At 55.7% G+C, this 21,773-nt stretch overlaps 1 protein-coding gene across 4 annotated transcripts in view; it reads left to right on the top strand.

The window, feature by feature from the left end:
- Window positions 1–320: 320 nt before the first annotated feature.
- Window positions 321–21,773, top strand: part of Nkd2 (NKD inhibitor of WNT signaling pathway 2) — a 31,914-nt gene continuing 10,461 nt past the window's right edge. For 3 of the 4 annotated variants that reach the window (XR_012449259.1, XM_074077779.1, XM_020187554.2), the window contains exons 1-3: window positions 321–534; window positions 629–664; window positions 927–1,030. Coding sequence is in view for 3 of the 4 variants with exons in the window: in XM_074077779.1 (XP_073933880.1) it covers window positions 510–534; window positions 629–664; window positions 927–1,030 (165 nt within the window). In the remaining variant the exon portion in view is untranslated. The remainder of the gene's footprint in view (window positions 535–628; window positions 665–926; window positions 1,031–21,773) is intronic. The other variant, XM_020187555.2, reaches the window with a different exon arrangement.

Genomic DNA, 21,773 nt, shown 5'->3' with positions numbered 1-21,773 from the left:
TTCAAAAGGAGAGGCCCTCTAGCTTGGGGATCCCAAGCCCAAAATGGCCTGGGCAGGACTGGGGTCCCCACAGGGCTCCTCAGGGAGCCAGAACCTCTAGGTCCACTTGCAGCCTCTGATCGTCCCCTCAGGCAGCTGCAGGCCCTAGTCGCTGGCCGGCGGGCTGTGGGGCGAGGCCCCCCACCTCCCCAGTGGTGCTGGTGGACTCCGGGGAGCGCGGGAGCGGCGCGTGCATTGCGGGCCGCGGCCGCGGGGGGCGCTGCGGTGGCCGCGGTTAAAGCCCGGGCGCGAGCGCGCGCGCTCAGAAGGAGCCGGGCCGCCGCCGGCGCCGCTGTCCCCTGTCGCCGGGCCGAGCCGCGCCCGCCCCGCCCCGGCTCCCGGCTCCCCGATCCGAGTTCCGTACGGCACCCGATCCATGCGGCCCCCGCGGACGTCCCGCCCCGGACCTCGGACCTGCACCTGAGCGCGCGGCCGGCGGGTGGGCGCGGGACCCCGGCCCCGGCGGCAGCATGGGGAAATTTCAGTCCAAGCACGGTGAGATGCGGGCCGGCCGGGCGGGCTGGGCGCGGGCGGGTGCCGCCACTCACTGTCCCTTCCCTCTCCCCCGCGTCCTCCGGCCGCGCCGCAGCCGCCGCAGCCAGCAAGCGGAGAGAGAGCCCCGAAGGTGAGCGCGCGCTCGGAGCGGCCACCGGGCCGGACACTCGGAGCCCCGAGCCGGAGCGCGCCCCGCCTCGCGCCCTCGGGTGGGCGTCCCGGCCGCGGGTCTCAGGGAGCGCGCGGGTCCCGACCCCACCCGGCTCTCGGCCCCCGGGGATGGGGTGGGCGTGGGGCGGCGGGATCAGCGAAAGCGCAGCCCGCGGGGCTCACGGAGTGTCCTTCCTCCTCGTTGGTGCCGCGTTTCCCGCGCGTCCTCACGCCGGCCGCAGGGGACAGCTTCGTGGTGTCCGCGTATGCGAGCGGCCGCAAAGGCGCGGAGGAGGCGGAGCGGCGCGCTGGCGGCGGCGTGGAGCACCGCGCGCGGGACAAGCAGGTAGGTGGCGGGATGGGGTCGCGCGGGACCAAGGTCTGTGGTGCCAGAGTTGTGTCCCCTCACCCAGACCTGGGGACGCAGAAGGCACACCCAGTGACCAAGACAGCCAGTCCCCCTCCAGCGTGCAGGAGTGCGGGCTGGAGGTCCTGTGTGGTCACGGAATCTGAACCCCTGTTGGGGCTGGGCGTGCAAAGGAATTCCAAAGCTGGGATTGGGGTGGGGGCTTCACTTCTCCAGCTGGAGGAGCCAAGGAATGGAGTGTGGCGGGAGAAACTGGGGCCTGGATGTCCCAGGCTGAGGGGGGCCAACGTCAATATTTAGGACCGAGCAGTTGAGGGGTCTCCATTGGCCATGGGGTGAGTCGCTTGCACAGCAAAGATGGCAGGACTTGGAAACCAGCTCTGCCTCTGATCTTTTGGAAGGGTGACCATAGGCTTCTAGGGAGGGTCCCCCACACACTGAGAACAGGAAAACCGGCCACTCAAACTACAGGGTGCTACCGGGGTCACACGGGTCTTGCTTAGGACTGGGTGTCCCTGAGGGTGCATTAGGAAGGCACCATGTCAAGGAACTGAGAACTGCCATTGAGACCCCTGGAGGGGTCTTGGGTAAAGCAGCCATATTTGCCAAACTGAAAGAAGTAGACATTAGGCTGTTATTGGAGTTATGGGGGTTGCTCAGCAACCTTGGGTAGCCACAGAGGTGGGTGAGACCCTCCGCTGCCCACCGCTGGTCCTACTGCCCCCAGAGCCGTGGGAAGACAGTGGCCGCTGCAGAAGGGCATTCTTCTGCTGTCTTTGTGAACACTGTGAGGTCCTGTCCTGAGATGGGGTCCTACATATGCTTAAATTAGCATGTAATAGAGTTTGGATTCATGTTTCCTGGGGGTGTCTAATGCCACACTGTAAAGGGAGGAAGTGCATGCTGAGGTATTTTCTGACCAGCATAGTCAGTTCAGTGGTGGGGTGCTCCTCCGTGGTGGGTGGGGACCAGAACAAGGCTGTTCAGGGAAATGCCCAGGCTTGGTTTTGCTCTTGCTGCCAGTTACATTTGCCTGAGGGAATGTTGGTGGCCAGTAGTACCTCTGGACAGCTTGGTGTTCAGATGTGTCATTGATCAGAGATGTGAAATCAGGGTTAGCCAGGAAGCTGGGCTGGCATTCACCTTGTGGGTGAGGGTTGAGGCTGGCCTCTGTTCCTTGGCCTTCCTACCTGGGGGCTTTCTCCCTGGCAGATGCTGTGGATTTCATGGTTTGGGACATTTTTAAACAGTGGTGCGGATCTAGCCTGCATTATTACCTTGTAATCTTGCCCTCATTTCATGAACAAAAGGTCTCAGGGGTCAGGACTGACCTGTGAGTTAAACACACCTTAGCCTTGAGACTCAAGCACTGCAGATTCTCTTCTCTTTGTTTGGCCATGCTCTGCAAGCCCCTGACCAGCTACCAGCCTGGAGTCAGGACCCCTGCCGAGGCGTGTGACCTCAGTGGGTCCAGGTGTCCTCACAACAGCACTGCTGACTCTGTTGCTGGGCAGCTTGAGCCACACTGAACAGCTTTTGCCCAGGTCCAGCAGAGGTTGTGGCCTCCCCACTGCTTTTACTGCTGGCCAGTTCTCAGTGGGGGCACAGCAGGCGTCGAATCTGTGTCCCTATGTCTCCCACCATGTCCTCTTCTGCTCTTCAGAAAGCATCCAGAGCTCTGTCCATCATCCGTGTCCTGTGGTAGGGGGAGGTCCCTTGAGGAAGGCCAAACCTGGATCACATTGCACCCCCAGTACTACCTGATAGGGGCCTCACCCCTTCTCCTCTCTGAAGTGGCCCCTGTGTTTCCATACAGGGCCACCATGGGTATTGTTCTGTCCCAAGAATCATGACAGGTATCCTCCTGGACACCAAGCATGTATGCACAAGCCAGCTGTCACCTGCCTTCTCCCCACCCCCTGAAAGTTAATGGGATGAACTTAACTTTGATACTGTCTGTACATCTGTGCATTCACAAGGCCCATCTGTCCACGCCACTCACCTCCCTGTGGGTGACTCTTCTGTGCCATTCTGAGAAACACGGCTTGATGGGGCAGTGTGGTCTCTTAGCTGTGCGCCTCTGAAGGGCTGGGCTGTGGGATCGTTGACCATAGCCTTGTGGGAGATCTGGAGAGAGATGTGTGACAGAGCCACAGAGGTCCTGGGCGCATTCGGATTGCCTGCAGTGATGGGGGTGACTCAAAGCAGTACTTGGCAGTGGATTTTCTGAAAGTTTCTGGCTGAGGAGCAGCAGTGGTCCCCACAAGGCTTTGTGCGGGATGGTCACTCACATGTGTCACTCTTTAGTTTCTCCAGCCTCCCTGAGTCTGGTGGGAAATAGTTCAAAGGACAAGAGTCACTGCTTTGTTGTTGCGAATGAAACGCAGATTTCCACTAAGCCTAAGAAAGGAGCGTCCTGCTGACTCCAGAGCTGGCGTTTAACTGGGATTCCGATGGACCCGTGTATGTGTAGGCTGAAGGTCTTGGAATAAGGGTCGGAAAGATTGAGATTGTGGCCGTCCCTGGAGACTCTGGAGCTGTCCACGTCTGTGGGAAGGAAGGACACAACTACATAGCTTGCTCAGTTTCTCTGCATGGCCCATCTGAGGCAAACCCCAGCTTCAGAGAGCTGCTCACCAGTTAGGCCTTCTAGGAGGAGGTAGTCTTGCTGGATGTGGTAGTGACCAGTGTGAGTCCCTGCTGATACCCCTGAGTAGGGCTGAACTTTAGGCCAGGGCCTAAGGGTTCCCTATACAAGCCTCTGGCTGTCACCGTTGGTGTGGCCTCATCTGCAGAAGCCCCTGGAACTTGCAGGCTCCTCCTGCAGCTGATCTTAGGCCTCATACCCTCATCCCTGCAGTGTCTTTCCTGGGCAGCAGAGGTGACTTTGCCTTGTCCTCATCAGCAGGAGGTCAGTGGGAAACACACGTCACCTCTTCAAAGTTCAGCTCACTTCCTCCATCTTTGCTGGCCTTGCTGTGCTGGGCCAGGCCAGTCCTTCCCTTAAGGGGCCAGGTACCGCCACACCTGCAGACTCATACCTCCTTCTGGGAAGGTGTTAGCCTTGGCTTATTTCTGGGAAAGTCCCCACTGCTTCAGTCACAGTTTGGACACCTCCCTATTCCCAATTGACATAGAAACAAGGCACCTAGACACAAGAGACGTCTCCAGGGAAACTCAGAAGTGAGGGCATGTGCTTAGGATGAGGTAGTAGCTGCTCTTCTTTGCTGCCAGACCACAGTGCCCCAGAGGGACAAGCATCGCTTAGGGTACTTTCCACTGGTCAGGCATGAGTGTTCCAGCCACAAGAAACCTTGTATTTGGGGGACAAGCCACCTCCAGCTGTCCAGGGTGAAGGGCAGCCACAGGAGGGAGGGAAGCCCAGGTGCCCTTGGGCACAGAGAAGAGCCAGCCCACACGTCGTCTGGGTGTCAACGGGAGCTGTGGCCACACCATGTCATTGCTGTCCCTCATTCTCTTTGGCTCCCTGTCAGTGCTTGGCGTTTGGGACATGGCCTGACCCTTCAGGGTCAGCACAGATGTGCACATGGGCCCAGGAGCTCACTAGGATGTTGGGACTCCAAGGACAGGCCTGGGGACCTGGGACCTTGAGGAGCCCTGGGGGTCTCCAAGGTTGGGCAGCATCAGCACCCTTCAACCTTCTGCACTTCTGGAATCACAAATGCCCTAGTGTTCCCCACCCAGCCTGGGATGGGCCAAGTGTCTTCACTAATCCAAGCCCAGGGGACACGAGAGCAACCTGGCAGGCGCCCCAGGGATACAGACTGCTTTGTAGGAAATGCCTCTTGGAGAGGGGGGACAGAACTGGTCTGGAAACTCAGCCTGGGGAACTGGGAGCATAATTTCCAGGTGCATGGCTGACCTTTGCCTCCACCCCTAACCTGGAGGTGTGAGTGCCGCTCTCTGGGGAGAGGAAAGGAGCTCTCAGCTGCTGGGCTGTTTCCTGCATTGCAGGAAGTGCTGGGGTCATCCCTGTGTGTGTAGCTGATTGCTTCTGATGCCCAGAAGAGGCCAAGGGCCACACGGACTGTCCAGGCACCAACCTGGCATCCATGGAAGGCACTAGGGCTGCTGTGGGGGGCTTGGCCACTGAGAGGCCTTGTGCATGTCCAGCTGTTATCCATTCAGGACAAGCTGAATATCATGTGGCAGCAGCTCTGGGATTTTGACCAGCTGAGGGGGCCACAGCCAGCAGTCCTGACCACAGATCCCTGATGTCCACAGTGGGGCCAGCAGAGACTGTCCCCTGCCAGGGTGGCCGTCATCAGAGGACCTTTCCCCAGGACATGAGGTCCTTAAGAGGCTCCTAGAAAGCTGTTAGCAGACATGGCACGGGCCTGCCCGCTGGGGACACGAGATGTGAGGGCTTGTGTGTTGTCCACCTCTGCGTCCATAAGACACAGTTGAGGCAAAGTGCTCAGATGGAGCATGGGGAAGTCTATCTGGGCTGCTGGGCTGGAGCTGGGGAATTTTGTAGACAAAGGCAGAGGAAGGGCTACAGGACTGTAGCCTGTGGGGGAACTGTCACATCTAGATTTCTGTGACAGCTTCCTCAAGCTGCAGTGGCCCATTTCATTGGAAGGAGCTGAGATTCCAGATTCCTGTATGTAAAATGAGAGAGGTGACTTTGCCCTGTCCTCACCAGTGGGAAATGCAGTGCCACCTCTTTGAAGCTCAGGCTTCCTGTATCTTTTCTTGTGGCTAAATTTCTGGTCTTTGCCTTTTTGGGTTGAAGGGCTGACATTTTACCTTTCCTTTAAAAAAAAATCTTTGTTAGTTTGCAATCAGCCTTCAGTCCTGGTAGCTGTCTGGCAAGGCTGTGCCTATGCGGTGTGTGCAGAGATTCAAAGTGGGTAAACTCCCAAGCATGTGTGTGCAGCGCTGTGCGGGTGCTGCTGGGCAGCCATGCAGGAGGCCACAGGGCTGTGGGTGACCAAAAGTCAGCTCATGGCCACCACTCCTTGCCAGCAATTCTGAGTGACTTGGAGCTCTGATGAGGAGTGAGGAGGTGCAAGGAGAGCTGGAGGCAAGCTTTGTCCAGCCCTGGGGCCCCACCACGCATACAGGAACAGCCTAGCCTCTCAGTTGAGCATGGAGGCGAGCAGACCTGAGTTCAGTTTCCTCTGCCGTAGGCACAGTTGATTCTCCTTCGCCTGCTGCCTCCCGATGGCCATAGCTTGTTGGGATCCGGATGTAGTGTGCAGCACACCCTGGCTTCACCAGGCCCCTTCCCACTTGTTCTCTAGGCTGGGGTCCGGGGTAGGCAATTTCTGTTTCTCAGGAGATGAGGAGTGGAGGACCCGGGCCATTCCTCCAGTCCCCAGTGCTGGCTGTGTGGCCAAGTGGTGCCCTAGTCAGCCCCAACAGCGGTTGTCAGGGAAATCCAGGTCAGAGCTAATGTTGGCAGTCTGTGATGGGCAGCTTAAAGTGTGGCTCCCTCTTCCTATGGTCACCAGGAGGCAGCAGTATAGTGGCCTCAGAGCAAAACCATGGTTCCATGGCTCGGTCATGTGGCTAATCCTGTGACCAGTCCCACATGTCTCTGGACCTCAACTTGTCCCCTGTAATCTGGAGGCCACATAGTTCTCATGATCCTGTGAGAAGAGATAATGGGACAGATGTGGAGGGTCTGGAGTGGAGCTGGCAGGGGAGGCGCCAAGCAGAGGTTGTTCCCTGTCTTCCACCATGGCCAGGCCTGGAGGGCCAGCACTGACACAGCCGCCTGCTGGAGAACTACCCCATGGCCCAGAAAGCACAGTGGTCAGAGGCAGGTGCAGTGGCTCAAGCCTATAATCTTGGGAGGCAGAAATCTGGAGAATCACAGTTCCAGGCCAGCCCAGGCAAAAGGTTTGTGAGACTCCCATCTCAACCCAGAAAAGCCCTGCTGAGCTAGCAGCAGAGGCCATTCACAAAAGGCAGAGGTGGCCAAAGCCAGGCAGCTTCCCTCCTGAATTGAGAATTGTCCAAGAGGCCCTTGAATTCAAGGACCCCCCTCCCTGTCCTCCCGCTGAGCTCCTCAGCCTGTGGATGCAGTCCTGACCTTCATGCAGGTGAGGCAGAGCCATGCCTAGAGAGACACCTGGGTCAGAAGCTCACTGGGTCACAAGGACAGGCCTGTCACTCCAGGAAGTTATCAGGAAGCTGGCCGAAGAAGGCCCATGTGGGAGTGGGGCTCCTGCCAGCCAGCAGAAAGGGCCCCATAATACTTGCAGAGCTGTGTGGTCTGTGGACACAGGAAAAGCACCATTCATGGGCATCTTACCCATCCAGCCCCTGCCCTGATCATTCCAGATCACTTCAGTGGGTACCTGCTGCATTTCTGGCAGTGAGGTCAGCATTGGAGAGAGACCCTGCCTGCTCAAGAAACTGCTGTGGATTCTTTAGTGGATTACTCTCAACGTGGACAGTGCTGCAGGCCGTGGACCTATGCCATTTGGTCCATCCACACATGGAAGCTTGGCTCAGAGACCGACTAGAGTGGGGCCTGTGCAGGGAAGTGATCCAGGGCCACTTGTGCCTGGAGGGCTCCAGTAGGCACATTACTCCCTGCCAGCCTTCTCTAGCCATGGCCTCTCTCCTGGCAGACTTTCCTTCCTACAAATGGGGAGGGGTCCTGAGCCTGAGACCCCAAGCAGTTCTGGGACTCAGGACTTTTCAGGCCCTGTGTGTTCTGAGCCTTGGTTGCTGTCACAGCATGTATCTGTCTCCCCTTGCAGAGTGGTCCCTGGAGGGGGTAAGAGCCCTTTGAAAACACAGTGGAGCAGAGCCAGTATTCCAGGAAGGGTCACCTGGGGACGTTTGCCTGTTTCCCAGAGTCTGTGTCTTGTGGGGTGAGGAGCTGAGGCCCCCTTCTCTGAGAGGAAGGGAAGTTCTCCATTGCTGTACATGGTGGTTAGTCCTGGCCATTGGGCCATTGTTAATGTCCACCTAACAGGCAGAGAGCACTGTTAATGTCCACGCTGACAAGCTGGAGCTAGGGAGGACCAGGGTGACTATAGCCTCAGGAGGGCACCTGAGGGAAGCTTCGGGTGTGTGGCCCTGGGCAGCATCCTCAGGGTGGCTGCATCTGGAGAGGTATGTGAACAAAGGTTCCAGCGTGTTTGGGAAGTCACTCTGGTCCACAAGGCCTCTCTCAGGGCCTTTGCTCAGCTGTTCTTACATGGTTGTCCTTGGGCCTCAGGCCCCTCAGGCCATCAGGATTCAAGTGGCCACCCTCTCTCCCCAGTGTGAGCACCCAGCATGGGGGTCAGAGTAAATGGGCTTCTGTGTGCTCACTTGGGCCACCCACGCAGAGGGTCCTTCGTCTGCTCAATTTTGCCTAATGCAACTTGATACCAGGTAGCACCGAAGCCAAGCAGTAGCGTGGAGTGGTATTTCCTTAATCAAGGGTGACCGCATTGTCCAGGCACACAGAAGGTGAGCGAGTGGGCTGGCCACCACACCAGGTGCAGACTGGCCTGCTGGATGCTCACGTTGGAGTCCTAGGCAGAAGTGGCAGGATGGGGCAGACCTGGTCTCACAGGGAGCTGCGCCCACTGCTGGGCTGTGGGCTCATGGCAAGTGACGCCTGCTGCTGGGCTGGTGCGTGAGTTAATCTGCTTTTATGTTGACAGGAGGTCTGGCAGGGCCCCCGCTGGCAACCTTTCATGCCAACATTGAACAAATTGGGTCTGTTCGATCCTGTTTGCCACGCATAGCTGGAATTTACCGACAATGATGGCCAGCCCTTGGCAGCCAGAGGGGGAGGATTTACTTTCCTTTTGTTCTGCAGCATCTCCTAAGGAAACCGTAGCTAGTTTTGAGCTTTGAAATCAGAGAGGCTAAAAAAGCATGTAATATGTTAATACAGAAATTCAAATGGAGATTATTTTGAACACTCGTCAAGAGTCCTGGTAGATCTGAGTCTAGTGCTTTGTGCAGGCATCCTGTGCGTCAGGACCCACAACTGGCTGGCTGGGTGGCCCCTCCCTGCTGACCCCTGGGTATGCTGCCAGCCTGGGTTTGGAGGATGACAGGGACCCTCCCAGCTCTGTCCTCCCTGTAAAGCACATGGTCCCAAGTCACTGGTCAGGACCAGGCCTCCTATTACCTAAGGGGGAAATTTTCTTTCATAAACCTGGAGTGAGAGGTCTGAACTCATCCTGGGTCTAAGGAAGAACCTCCCAGAAGCCCACAAGGCAGCTGATCTGGGGGCAGGGTCCTGCCTTGGACATTGGTACATAGCCAGTGAGCATGTCTTTCCCTGGAGGACCAGCCCAGCTCCTTTTCAGAGGGGTCAGAGTGCAGAGGGAGTGGCTTGAGCCCTCTCCTCCTGCCTGGCCTGCTGGGGTCCCACAGGTTGCTCTGACTCCCAGACTCAGGCGCCCTTGGATTTCTGAGCTGGATCGGGGGGAGAGGGGATGTTTGGTGGTGCTCACCCCAGATGGTTGGCCTCAAGCTCTGCTCAGCAGCACCTCTGCCCATTTAATCCACCTAATCATCCACCCAATGAAGCTGGCTGTGCCCTGGGCTGGAGCTAGGTCTCTGAGGCTCCATGTGACCCAGGCCCTCTCCCATCCTGAGGGTGCACACTGAGCTCCCCTGTCCCCTTGCACATGTCACAGTGTGCCAGAATGTGAAGCCTTGTCCTTCCCTGTCCAGTTTCCCTTGGCTTGCTGATCTTGATCAGCTGAGCAGGGCTGGCACCTCCGACCACTACTTCCTGGGTGGGAAGTCAGGGCTGCAGTCATCTTGTGGCCTCTGATGGCTCCAGGTCTGGAGGCACATTTGCCCTGGAGTCCTAGGGCCTGTTTCCCTGGTTGGGAGGAGGTGTTAGTCTAAAGAAAACACCAAGTTTCAAGAAAGATCCTTGGAAGGAGGACAAACAGCTACGCTTGTTCTGGTGAATTCCCCGAGAAGGGGCGGTTACCCCTCCCCGCATGCTTCAGGTGAAAATTTTGCTGCAGGAAGGAGTGGCTGGGTTTCCACACAGGTAGGGAAGTTCACTCCAGCAGCTCTAGGCAAGGCAAGTGGAACAGCGTGGACAGCCCCAATATGTGTCTGTCCTGGTCCTCGGTCTCTCACCCACCCATGTTTGTTTATCTGACCTCTGCCAAGTTTGGGTTTAGGATGCTGAGAGCTACAGGCAGTGGTGTGAGCCCTGACTCTGTCCTGACTCCTAGAACTTTCTGGACAATGCAGCTAAGTGTGTAGGGCCATCTCTCATGGCTGCTGCCTGCAAGCAGCCTATCCTTGCTCCTGGGGTCTGGCTTCCTGCTTGCCCTCAGGCCTGGCTCACCCAGCCTGGGCAGCTACTGTGGGACAGGACACACCTGTGGCTATGCACACCGTGAGGCTGACTCAGCCTCTGTGCAGTCAGAGATGACCGCTGATGCCTCTGTGACAGGTCAGTGGGGCTCGTCCCTTCCAGGCCAACAGGCTGCTGTCAGACATCAGAGGCTCCTTAAGTCTGGGTAAAAGTTTATATTAGACCTCAGCTTCCTAGGCCCAGGCTTACTTCCTGTCCTCCTGTGACCTAGGGACAGTCTGTGAGGACAGGGCCACTCTGTATAGGAATATAACAAAGTCCAGCACAAGCAGCATAAAATCTCAATGTGGGGGCATCACTCAAGTTTTAGACATGCCAGGAATTGAGAAATTATGCCCCATAACCTCCAGAAGAAAAGCAACCCATCGAAGTAGATGGACACTTGACAAGAAGATGGGTTTCACAGACATGGCTGTGAAAACAGTGATTATAAATCACTAGAAGTTTGGGGAAAGGTGACCGTGGGTGAGGCAGGAAATGGAAGGAGACCTTAGAAAAACAGATGGCCCTGAGATGGAATTAGGCAGCTTGTCTGTGGAATTGATGGCACATTAGACACAGCACCAGGACAGATTCATGACTGTGAAGCCCTTGTGGTAGGTGGAACCCAACACTAAGTACAGGGAGAAAGGGGCTGGGAAGCACCGGGAACAGAGCACCAACCAAGTGAGGCATGGAGCATGGGACCTATGTGCACTGGAGTCCTTGAGGGAGGACAGGAAGATGGGAGTGAAAAAGTAATGGCAAAACTTTCCAAATTTAACAAAAACCCTAAGTCACAGACCCAAGAAGCTCCATGCATCCTAAACAGAGTAAAAAACACCACATCAGGGTAGATCCTCATCAAACTGCCGGGCAGCCATAATGAGGAGAGAAACCTCAAATTGACCAGAGAGGAGACACTTTTTTACAGGGTGAGGTGGGAGGCAGGGGTGGAGGGCACTTGGCCCAGCAAGTCTGAGGTGTTGTCTGCTGGAGTCACTCATGACTGCCCAGTCTTCCCCAGAGATGGCTGTCATCTCCCCTTCTGAAAGGAGGACACCCAAGGCACAGTGGGGTCAGGCGATTGGTCCAGGGTCAAACCATATTGAGGCCTTGAAGCTGGGACACAACCTGATCAGACCCCTCTGGCCCCTGTTGGGCCTGCAGGCTGCCCTGCCTGCCTAGCACCTCAGCTGCTCCTAGGCTCATGGGGAATCCAGACAAGAACCCTAGAAAGAGTTCCCTGGGTTCTGATGGGGCGGGGGGCATGGAGAGGATGGCAGGGTGGGGCTGTATTGACATGGATATCAGATGGTCAGTGGAAGGCCATGTTGTCAAATGGTGACCATGTAAATACCTCCACAGGGGGCCCTGCACAGGCCCTGAGGCAGCACGTGTGAAGGGAGATGGGGAGGTGTGTGCAGAGGACTGTCCACCTCCCAGGAGTCACAGGAACACGGGCTGTGGGAGGCTGGCAATGCTGTGTCTGTGACAGGCTTTGTGGTTCAGGAGAGCAGGGTATCCCCTGCAATGGAAGATTATGGAAGATCCCCACTCTCACCACCACCTCCCCCCAGCCTTCCTGGCTGTGAAGAAATGAGCCCATGAGGGGTCCTGTCTGACTCTTTTCCCCTTCCTGTTGTTATTTAAAATGATTTAGGCTTTTTTTTTTTTTTTGTAGTACTGGGGTTTGAACTCAGGGCCTTGCATTTGCTAGGTAGGTGCTCTATCACTTGAGCTGCATCTCTAGCCCTTTCTGCTTTCATTAGTTTTTGAATAGGGTCTCACAGTTTTCCCCGTTTACATACCAGCTACAGAGCTGGAATGACAGGTGTACATCACCATGTCCATCTTATTGGTTGAGATAGGGTCTCACTAACTTTTTACCTGGGCTGGCCTCAAACCATGATCCTCCTGATCTCTACCTCCTGAGTAGTTGGGATTGTAGGTGTGAGCCATGTACCCAGACAGTTTAGGCTTTCTTGAAAACAAAGCTGGTTTGGGCCCTTGGGAAACATGGTACCAGCATTTGGTGTTATATCCCCTAGGTCTGAGCTGTCTGTTTACATCACACCTGGCCTGAGGTGTTGGAACTAACCACATCCAGGCGTCCTCCAGGGCAAAAGTGTCAGACCAGTCTCCTGTGGAGCTTGCACTGACTCGGTGACACTGAGGTTCCTGTCCCTGCTATGGGCAGAGTGAGGGGGCAGGAGCTGGCAGCTGCCCTTCCCACAGGCCAAGCTCTGCCCAGAAGAAAGGCCAAGGACCAAGCATGGTGATGGCTGCTGCTGGCCTGTGGTCAGGGACCCCATGCTGCCCTACTCAACCATCCTTATAACTTGTTGGAGTGGACGCCAGCCTCCTGTCTGCAGGGATGCGGTGGGAGACATGTGTGAGGTTCCTTGGGCCTGGTCTTGGAGTGTCTTTTGCTTTTGATGGAAAACAGGAAGTGCCGACCCTGTGTTGGGCCTCCTCAGTGAACAGCAGAGGGGCGAGGCCCACACTGGGTGCCATGTTTCTGTCCACAGCGCTATCTGAAGGGCTCGGGGTTCTGCTGGGCAAATCCTGGGTCAAAGGGCAAAGTGACCAGGTCAGATGACCCATATCCGCACTGGCTGCTGTTCCTCTGGCCACCCTGGCCTTAGCAGCTGGAACAGTGGATCAACAGCTGGCCATCTGTTCCCTTGGATCTTGTCTGCATTCTGGGAACCCTGCTGTGCCCAGGCTTTCCTGCTCCTCTGTGTGTGGAAGACCCCAAGACTTGCTGCAGGGGGCTTCCTGCCCCTCAGAGTTCATCTGAAGCTGCCTGACCACATGGCCACCTGGGGCTGGCACCGTTTCTGCAACAAGATAGTTTGTAATTTAACAGGGATGTGCAGGCCTCTGGATGCTTTTATCTTTCATGCGAGGGTCTCACTAAACTCTAGGGTGGTTTTGGTGATGTTTGGAGTGGAGCTTAGCTTTGGCCTCTGCTCCTTTAAGGCCTCTGCAGCCTCTGCCAGATATGGGAGCCGGGAGGCCTCTCCTTTGATCTCCCACAGCCTGGCCAACAACAACAGAGCCAGGGAGAGGTTATTAAATTGTAGTGCACAGTGTGTTTCCACATAGCACTACTGAGGGCACTTAAAAAAGAAGTAAAAATGTTTATTGCTTTTTTCTGAGTAGCTCAATCCCCACGGCCTGGGGCTGTTTGCAGTCTGCTTATCTATGGTGAGGACATGGCGTCAGGCACTAACATGGTGCCTTCTAAACTGGAACCAAAGCAACAAGTTAATTAAAACGGTAACAGTAACGCAGCCAGCTTCTCTCCCAGCCGTGGAATTCATCTTCCTTTGAAACGGGAGACATAAGGCTTTAATACAAGTGAAAGAAAACAAAGATGTCGGTGGTTTCCTGTGGAAGCGTCAAGATAGAACTGAGTGGGGCCTGTGTTTAAGACCCACTGGAGCAAACCCTTGTCCGGGTGGAGCCAAAAGACGCGGGCTCCACCGCGAGTCTGGGGGACTCGAGTCTGTGTTTTATTTTGTTGTTTCATAACCTTTGTGGCCCGTGAGCTCAGAGTAGCCGCCAGGATGGGAAGGCCGCCCACCCTTGGACTCCTTTTTCTGTGAAATTACAAACCGTTAAGCTCCGAGGACAGCCATGTTGGGGAAATAAAGGCAGGTCCTGAGGACTGCTGCCCAGTGATCAACAGCCAGTGTTGATCGAAACACATTTCAGGATGCTGAGGACTGAAAAGTGTCCAGCGTGCTTCAAGGTCACTTCATTCTCAAGGCAGAAATTGTCCACATTTGCTGGGTGTACATGTGCACACGTCACGTGGGTGCACATGTGCAGACGTGGGTATGTACCGTCTGCACACACACACATGCAATCATGTAACCTTAATATGTGTGCCAAAAACACTTCAAGGTCTGTCCCCTCTTCCAAGGACATCCTGGTAGAAGATGGACACCTGGGGAGCCATGCGGTTCTCTGCCCAGCTGTGGGGCTAGCTGCACTCTGAGCTTCTTCCCCCTCACATTGGTTAACATGGCTAACCCCGGTCAGCCAAGTCCCTGTCTCCAGGTGAGGGGTGGAGGATCCTGGCTGCCTGGACTTCAGACGAGGCTCTTTCTGACTAGGCTATGATGTCCTTCCCCACTGCCTCCCATTGAGGAGGTTTTGTCGGGTCCTTACCCCTGCAGCTCTTTCATTCGGTAATGCATTCATCCACTCTCCCTCTCAGACAGGCACTGGGCCTTGGTGTGTGTATGGACGTGACGCTCGTGTCACCAGGATGGGTGTGGTTACTCATTCCTAAGCCAAGTGCAGGCCCTTTATGGGCCATCTTGGGTTGGTGTGTTCTGGGGTGAGTGGGAGCTGTCAACAAATCAGTCCTATAGAGCGGGCGGTGGGAAAGGTGGTGTGTGCCTCATCTTTTCTCATTAAAGCGATGGGAATGATGGAGGGCTGTGGCAGGGATAGGAGGAAGACCTCAATGGGAACATTGGTATTTTCTGGCCTGGCACAGGAAGCACTGGTATGTGAGGATGCCTATGTATTTTAGAAGACCCTGTGACCCCAGAGTTACCGGTCTTTTCGGCTGTAAACTTCAGATTTGGTTATTACGAAATCTCCGATGCAAATGGTCCTAACCTTGGAGTACGAGAGGGGCAACACAGAAGAAAGCAACACCTAACCCTGCACTGGTGCAAAGGATGCCTGGGGCTGCATTCCTAGTCCCTAGCCTTTCGCTTGACTCAGGTGCTGAGGACCAAGTGCAGAGCGGCCCCTGAAGGGGACCCGCCTGCAGCGCTGCGGGAACCTCTGGGCCCCCGCTGCACATGTGTGGGACTTATTAAGCCCATAAAGCTACGTTGTCACATCTGAAACTGTTTAGCCACTGAAACTGAGACGTGACTTCAAAGCCCGGCTGTGTGTTTCTAGACAGACACGCGGGCGGAGCACCTGGAAGTCGAATTTCAGCCCCCTCACCTCCTCAGAAAACACGGCTTGGAGCCCATGGCTCATGCCTTCCTGAGACCAGCTGTTTGGGACTTGCTGGAGACTCCTGTGTCTGTGTTCTCGGCAGAGAGGAATGGGGGTCTTTGCTTCCCCTAACCTCAGGGATGAGTGCAGTCCTCTTTCTCCATGTGCTCTCCCCAGCCTTCACTGCATCACAGTGCCTCTCAGTGTCCACGCTTTCGGAACAGGCTGTGCTCCATGCTGTGCTCCTCCCCCTTAGCCCTGCTGGCTGCTGCCCTAAAACCACCATGACACTGGCCCCAGCTCCAGCCCCTTCCTTACGGAAAGCCCAGCCTGGCCCTGTGCCCTTCTCCAAGCATCCAGTTCTGTCCTGTGGGTGAGGCCCCCAAACTGGGCCCAAGGGTTACCCACATCAATCCTGCATCCAGCACCCCAGCCACCCTAAGGCAGGAGTCCAGGTATCTCCCAGGCTCCCACCCCCAACCCAACACACACACACACACCTGTCCAGGACCATTCCTGACTTGTGTGTGGCATTGCCCTCACCCTCACCCAGCTCCAGTTCCTCCCACACTGCCCTCAAGTGGCCCTGGCTAGCTGCAGCACACAGCTGAGGGTACCAGGTCCCTCCCTGCACCCCTCAGCCTCCTGTCTGACCACACAAACCCTGAATGATACTCATGCCCTCCATCCAGGTGCAGGCTCCCAGCAGTGGCCGCCGTGAACTCACTAGGATTGACCCAGATGAGCCTCCCTGAAGGGGTGAGGTGGTCCCCATGGCCCAACACAGGTGCCTTGTGCTTCTGGAGAGTTCTGTGGACAGAGTGGCCATGGGGGTCTATTGAGGGCTGGGAGGTGAGTTCAGCCTGATCAGGAGGCATGAGCCAGGCAGCTGGGAGGGTGGAGCTGCTCACAGACCCATCCCTGGCACATGGCAGGAGCACATCCGTACCGCCTGCCCTCTCCGGAGAGGCACAAGGTACCCAGCAGCCACTGCCTTGTCAGGAGAAGTTAGTTCTGGGCCTCAACACACCTGTCTATCCCCACCTCCTTCCATCACCCCTGTCTGAGGCTCCCCCAAAAGACCTGCTCCCCTCTCCTCTCTCCTTCCCTGCCTTTTGCTGCATCCCTCTGCCTCCATGTCTCTGTCTCTGTTTCTGTGTCTGCCTCTGTCTCTCTGTTTCTGTCTCTCTCTGTATTCCTGCCCCCATCCTCTGCTTGGACTCCTGTCCACATGAGCCCTATCCTTGCCTTCCGTGTCCAGACAGACATTTATCCAGTCTGTGTCCTGGAAGCCCTACAGCCTTGACGTGCACTAGAGGGTTCAGTGTACTAGAACCCTCTATGGGTCCTTTAAGACATGAGCCACAAGCAGCGTGAACTTTTTTGTGGCTCACACTGGGTGCTGTTCCAGTGTGAGTGACACAGAGGTGGCCCATGCTGCCTGGTCCTTCCATCTGTGGCCCCACCCACCCACTCCCACAGCCCCTCACACTGCTGGAGGCTGGATTCTCCTATAACAGAACATCTCGGATCTCTCACAGGAAGGGACGTGGTCTTGCCTCTTGGAAGTGACCACTCATGGAAGGGAGCAAACATTTGCCCCCGGAGAAAATAATTCTCATGAAGGAGACTGGGGAGGTCTGCCCCTTCTGTTGAGGACCCTCATGTGTTTTGCCTTTATCCTGGCTTTGGAGCTGTCTCCCAGCACCTCAGGCCTGTCACTACTGCCTTCAGGTGGGAGAGGGAGACCCTGATTGGAGCCAGTCTGTGTGGTCAATGGCATGGTCACATCTGCCTTCTACGTGCTCTTCTCTGTCTGGGAACATGTCTCCTCCTGGAGCCTGGACTCTGGAGATGGTGTAAAGCAACTGCACCCTCAGTGCTAGCTTGTCCCAGAGGCCTCCAGCAGCCCAGCAGTGCACCCCATGGAGTCAGCCTGGCAGGGACTGATGGCTGCCCTCTTGTCTAACCCTTGCTTGAGGCCCAGGTAGAGACAATGTCCTCTTGCATTTCTGAGTCCTAGAGACACCTGGGCAGTGAATGGCAGGCACAGGGCAGTATTCATGCCCACCTGTCCCATTGATGGAGAGCAGATGCTGGCTGTCCTCCATTATGCCCCCCGAGAGCTGCCCACAGCCACCTGGCACCTGAAGGATGCTGAGATGTGGTCTCCCAGGACCCTTGCAGGAATGGATAACCCAGTACCAACTCAGGTCTGGTCGGCTCTGTGATTCACAAGCACATTCCTCCCTGGAGGGTGGCACTGGCTCAACAGCACTGATTCTGTCAGGTGCTGTTGGTGGGACAAGCTGTCCTCTGACTTCGAAGGAAGCTGGGAGTCCAGATGGGAAGAGCACTGCCCACACATACTACTGCCCGATGTCAGCTGTAGGAAACCCCTCCCGGGCTGTGACTTGGGTTGTCCCAGTGCCTCTCACCAGCAGGGGTAGCTGCTGGAAGGATGCAGAGCTGTTTTGTGCTTATAGCTGGAGAAATAGCCATCCTTAGTCTGAGCTCAGAAGCAAGTGGAGGCATGGATGGTGGCCTCTGATGGTGGCTGACCCAGACACTGGGTGGCCTTCCTGAGCACCCTATGGAGCAAAGGAGCAGGGTTGGATTGCGGTGATCCCACAGCAAAGGCCCCAGTGTGGCCATGTCGGAGACAGCCTGCATGCCGTGGGGTGTGGGGCCCAGGACCACAGCCTTCTGAGTGTCCCAGAGCAGGTTCCTTAGGCAGCTATGGGTGGGTTGTGGATGCACTATGAACACTGACCAGTTTCTTTATGAGTCATGTTCCCACTGGGATGTGGGCCCTACAGAGCAGAGGTTTGTCATCAAGCAAACCCTCCTGGGCCAGGAGGGTGCCCAGCAGTCACTGTAGAAAGAGGGGGCAGTGTTGCAGGGGAAGCAGGCACAACCTACAGTGAGAAAAAGGTATTGGGAAGGGAGGGGAGTTGTTCACTCACCCACTGGACAGACTTGCAGAAGGCCAGGCTGGAGCATTGCTGGGCAGCTAAGGCCCCTGCAGACCTAGTCACGGTGTTCAGAAGTGGCTGGGATAGGGCTGGATGTCACTGTCCAGCTGCTTGGAGCAGAAGTGGGTCAGCAGGAAACTTGGCCAGGGAGGGAGGTGAGGCCATGGTAGCCAAGGAAGTGAGGGCTGGTTGAAGAGCTTCATGTGGGAACTGGGCTCCTTGGAGGAGGTAAGGGTGAAGAAGGAGACCAGACCCTCAGGAGGGACAACCTGAGGCCTGAGGTTACTGTGTTCCGCACAGCAGGAGTGGGTGACATCTGCTCAGTCTTTACAGGGAACCCTAGTTATAGGGACTCAGCAGCCCTGGGGGACGGTGGGGGCTGCACATCTGGCCAGTAGCCCTGGGCGGGTTTTATACGTGCCAATTAAAGCTCTTGCCCCTTGTATTTAACTAAAGCAATGTAGATGAAAGGGCGTTTTTATGTAGGCAGGATGCATTTGGCTTAAGTCACCAGGCGCAGAGACCTGAATACTTTTCCCACAAATGCTCATTTCCCCTTCTTTGATCCTCTCTGGCTCTCTTTGACTTAGCGCTTGGAAACCTGTGTGTTGTAGTGTTGGGGGTGTGTGCACCCCTTGTGCCCCAGCACACTGCCCACAGTTGGGAAACTGGCTGGTGTGGCCTTAGTTAGCTAGCGTGGTTCTGGTTGGATGAGCAGCCTTGGTTGGTTATAGAATTCTTGGTTGGTTTTTGTAGCATTGAGAATGTCTCTAGGAGACCAACCGAGGGTCTGAGCAGGTTATTTCTATCTGTGTGTGTGTGTGTGTGTGTGTGTGTGTGTGTGTGTGTGTGTGTGGTTGTGGGATTGAACCCAGGGCCTTTTGCATGCTAGGCATGTGCTCTTCCTCTGGGCTACATCCCCAGTCCTCTTTCAGTCTTGAATGTCCATTCCCCACCCCCATCCTGTGCATTTATGCTCTGGTCTGTAACCAGTGCAAGATGCCAAAAGCCAGTGCTCCTGTTATTTTAAAGACAAGAAATGGAAGGTGTCTTTGAACCCTGGCTATTTTAACTTCATTACAGGGTACGTGGTGTTGATGGTTATTTTCAGCTAAGTCAGAGACTTAAACTCTGGCTACAACCCATCAGTTGCAACCCTGGTTTCTATCAGGAGGTGCTGCTCCCTCTGGTGTTGTTGGCTTCCCACACTTTCCTGGAAGCTGCTGCTTATTTGGCCAGCAGTGGGGGCTGACAGAGCTCTGACTGAGTCATGGGGTGGATGTGGTACTTTTTCAGTGAGAACTGCTGGGGTGTGGCTGGCTCTCAGACCTGAAGGTCTCACTCCTGTATGCAGCAAGGTGAGAGCCATCCAGTTGTACAGGATCCACTGGCCTAAAAAGGAGCCAAGCTCCAGAAAGTGCAGTTGGGAGGAACTTGAGGACCTGGGGTCCCTTTTCTGTCCTCTTCCACCTGCTGCATCTCAGAGACAAGCCCAGCAGGGTGGGTGCAGGTGCCTCAGGAGACAGCCCACCTTGGCACTGAACCACTTGCCTTCCCTGCTGGCATTTGACAGTGACCTGAGCCTACAACCCTGAGCCTGGCGTCAGCTGGCCTCAGCCTCCCTTTACAACAGTGTTTCTGTCAGTGGAGTCACAGCGTCTTTCCTGGTGTAGGATCCAGAAGCTACTCCACCTAGATCCCTCCAGGAAGAAGCTGAGCCCATGGAAGGCACATCTGGGTTCCTAGGACTTACCCATCACCTTACAGAAGCCTGGGACTGTGGCTTCATGAGTTTTTTGGTTTTTCAGGAAAAAAATTAACCCTAGATCAGGTATTTAGAAATGACTACATTCCATTTTAATGGCCACCTAGGACAAAGCTGGTCCTTGTCCTACAGGTCAGAAGCTCCTTCAGGTTCAGGAAGACATCATGCTGGCAGGGCCTGTGCAAATGCTTCAGCACAGGGTTAAAGCAAGTCCCTCAAATGTAGGTTGGCTGTTCGATCTGAAAGGAAAAGAGCTGCTTTTTTGTATTGAAATGAGCTCCAGCATAACCCAAGTGGAACCCTAAAAACAAACCGTACAAGTAGCCTTTTCCTGATGGGTACCATGTGTAGGGGATTGGGAAGACGCGGGGATGCTAACGTGGGCTCTGGAGACCATGGAGGGCCCCTTCCCAGCTTGGTCATGTGGCCTCCACACAGCAGCGCTTCTACTTCCACAATGGTGCCATGGTGTCACTGCAGCCTGGGCCGGGTCTGTGTGCTGCACACTGGTGGGCATCTCACTGCCATCCAGAGCTCATCCGGGTTGACCTGAAGGAGCCCCCGAGTCTGTCCTGATTCCTTCCTCCATGTAGATGGCATCGGAGCTCGTCCAGGCCTGGCCGGAGCCCACAGTTCTGTTGTGCTCTGTCTCCACGCTTCTCTTCCATGCGACTGCAGAACTGTGAGCTTGTCCACTGGGTAAACGCTCAGGGTCTTCATGGCTGTCTTCTGTTTGCTGGAGACGGCAAAGGCACCGGGTTTTTAGTGTGTTCCATGCTGTAGGTTTGAAAGAGGCCTATGTTAGTCACATCTTGTGGATGGGTTTGGACTCCCTGGGTGGTGTTGGGTGGCCTGGCAAGAGGGCAGCAGGATTGGCGGGCAACTCCATGACCTTCTCAGTGAGGAGCAAGACAGTGTATGGGTCCACAGCAGGCACTTAGGGGTCCAACAAACTCAGTGGTGTCTGGTCAGGGTGAGGAGGTAGCACATCTCACTTTTGGGGTTTGCTTGCTTTGGGTAAAATGTAAAGTTTGGAGATCTTGCTTCTCTTCTGCTTCCAGCTGCCAGTCAGAGGCATCCTCTGACCCCTGTGTCATCCCCAGGGACAGGCGCCAACTGACCAGGTGGACAGGGTCTTAGCATCGCATCTACTCCTGGCCTCTGCCTGAACTCAGACACCTCAGGAAACAGGGAGATGATCTGGGGGCCACAAAGCTGGGCTGGGGGCTCCGCGTTTCCACCACTCAGCGGGCTCCTTTGATTGCAGACAGCTTCCCTGGGCTCATTTTGTTTTCATTCTCTGTATCCTTTACTTCTGTGGATTATTTATGAGAACCATGTGAGGTTTTGTTCTGCAGTTTCTTGGCTGAAGCATTGCTTGGATGTGTTTGAAGTCCTTCCCAGTTTTCCATAACTGGTCTTGAGATCAGCTGTCAACTAAGCAGCATCTCCTGGCTGCTAGCCCTGGAGGAGGCGCTAGGCCCTCTGCAGCTCCAGTGGGCACTGCCCTGGGTTCTCAGGCACCATGGGGACAGTTTTGGTGGGAAGTACTGTGGCTGGGCCAGGGGACAGAGGCCATGTGGGAATCTAGGACTCCCAGCCTCTTGTACTCAGAGGCTAAGTGCCTGGGGTTCGATTGCAAGGTGACCCTAAGACTCACGTTGAACCAGCAGGAGTTGCTGGAGGAAGTGAGTCCTGGTC

This window comes from Castor canadensis, chromosome 6 (assembly GCF_047511655.1).
Source record: "Castor canadensis chromosome 6, mCasCan1.hap1v2, whole genome shotgun sequence".
NCBI lineage: Eukaryota > Metazoa > Chordata > Mammalia > Rodentia > Castoridae > Castor > Castor canadensis.
The sequence above is the reverse complement of the archived record's forward strand: the minus strand, read 5'-3'. Positions and strand labels throughout refer to the sequence as shown.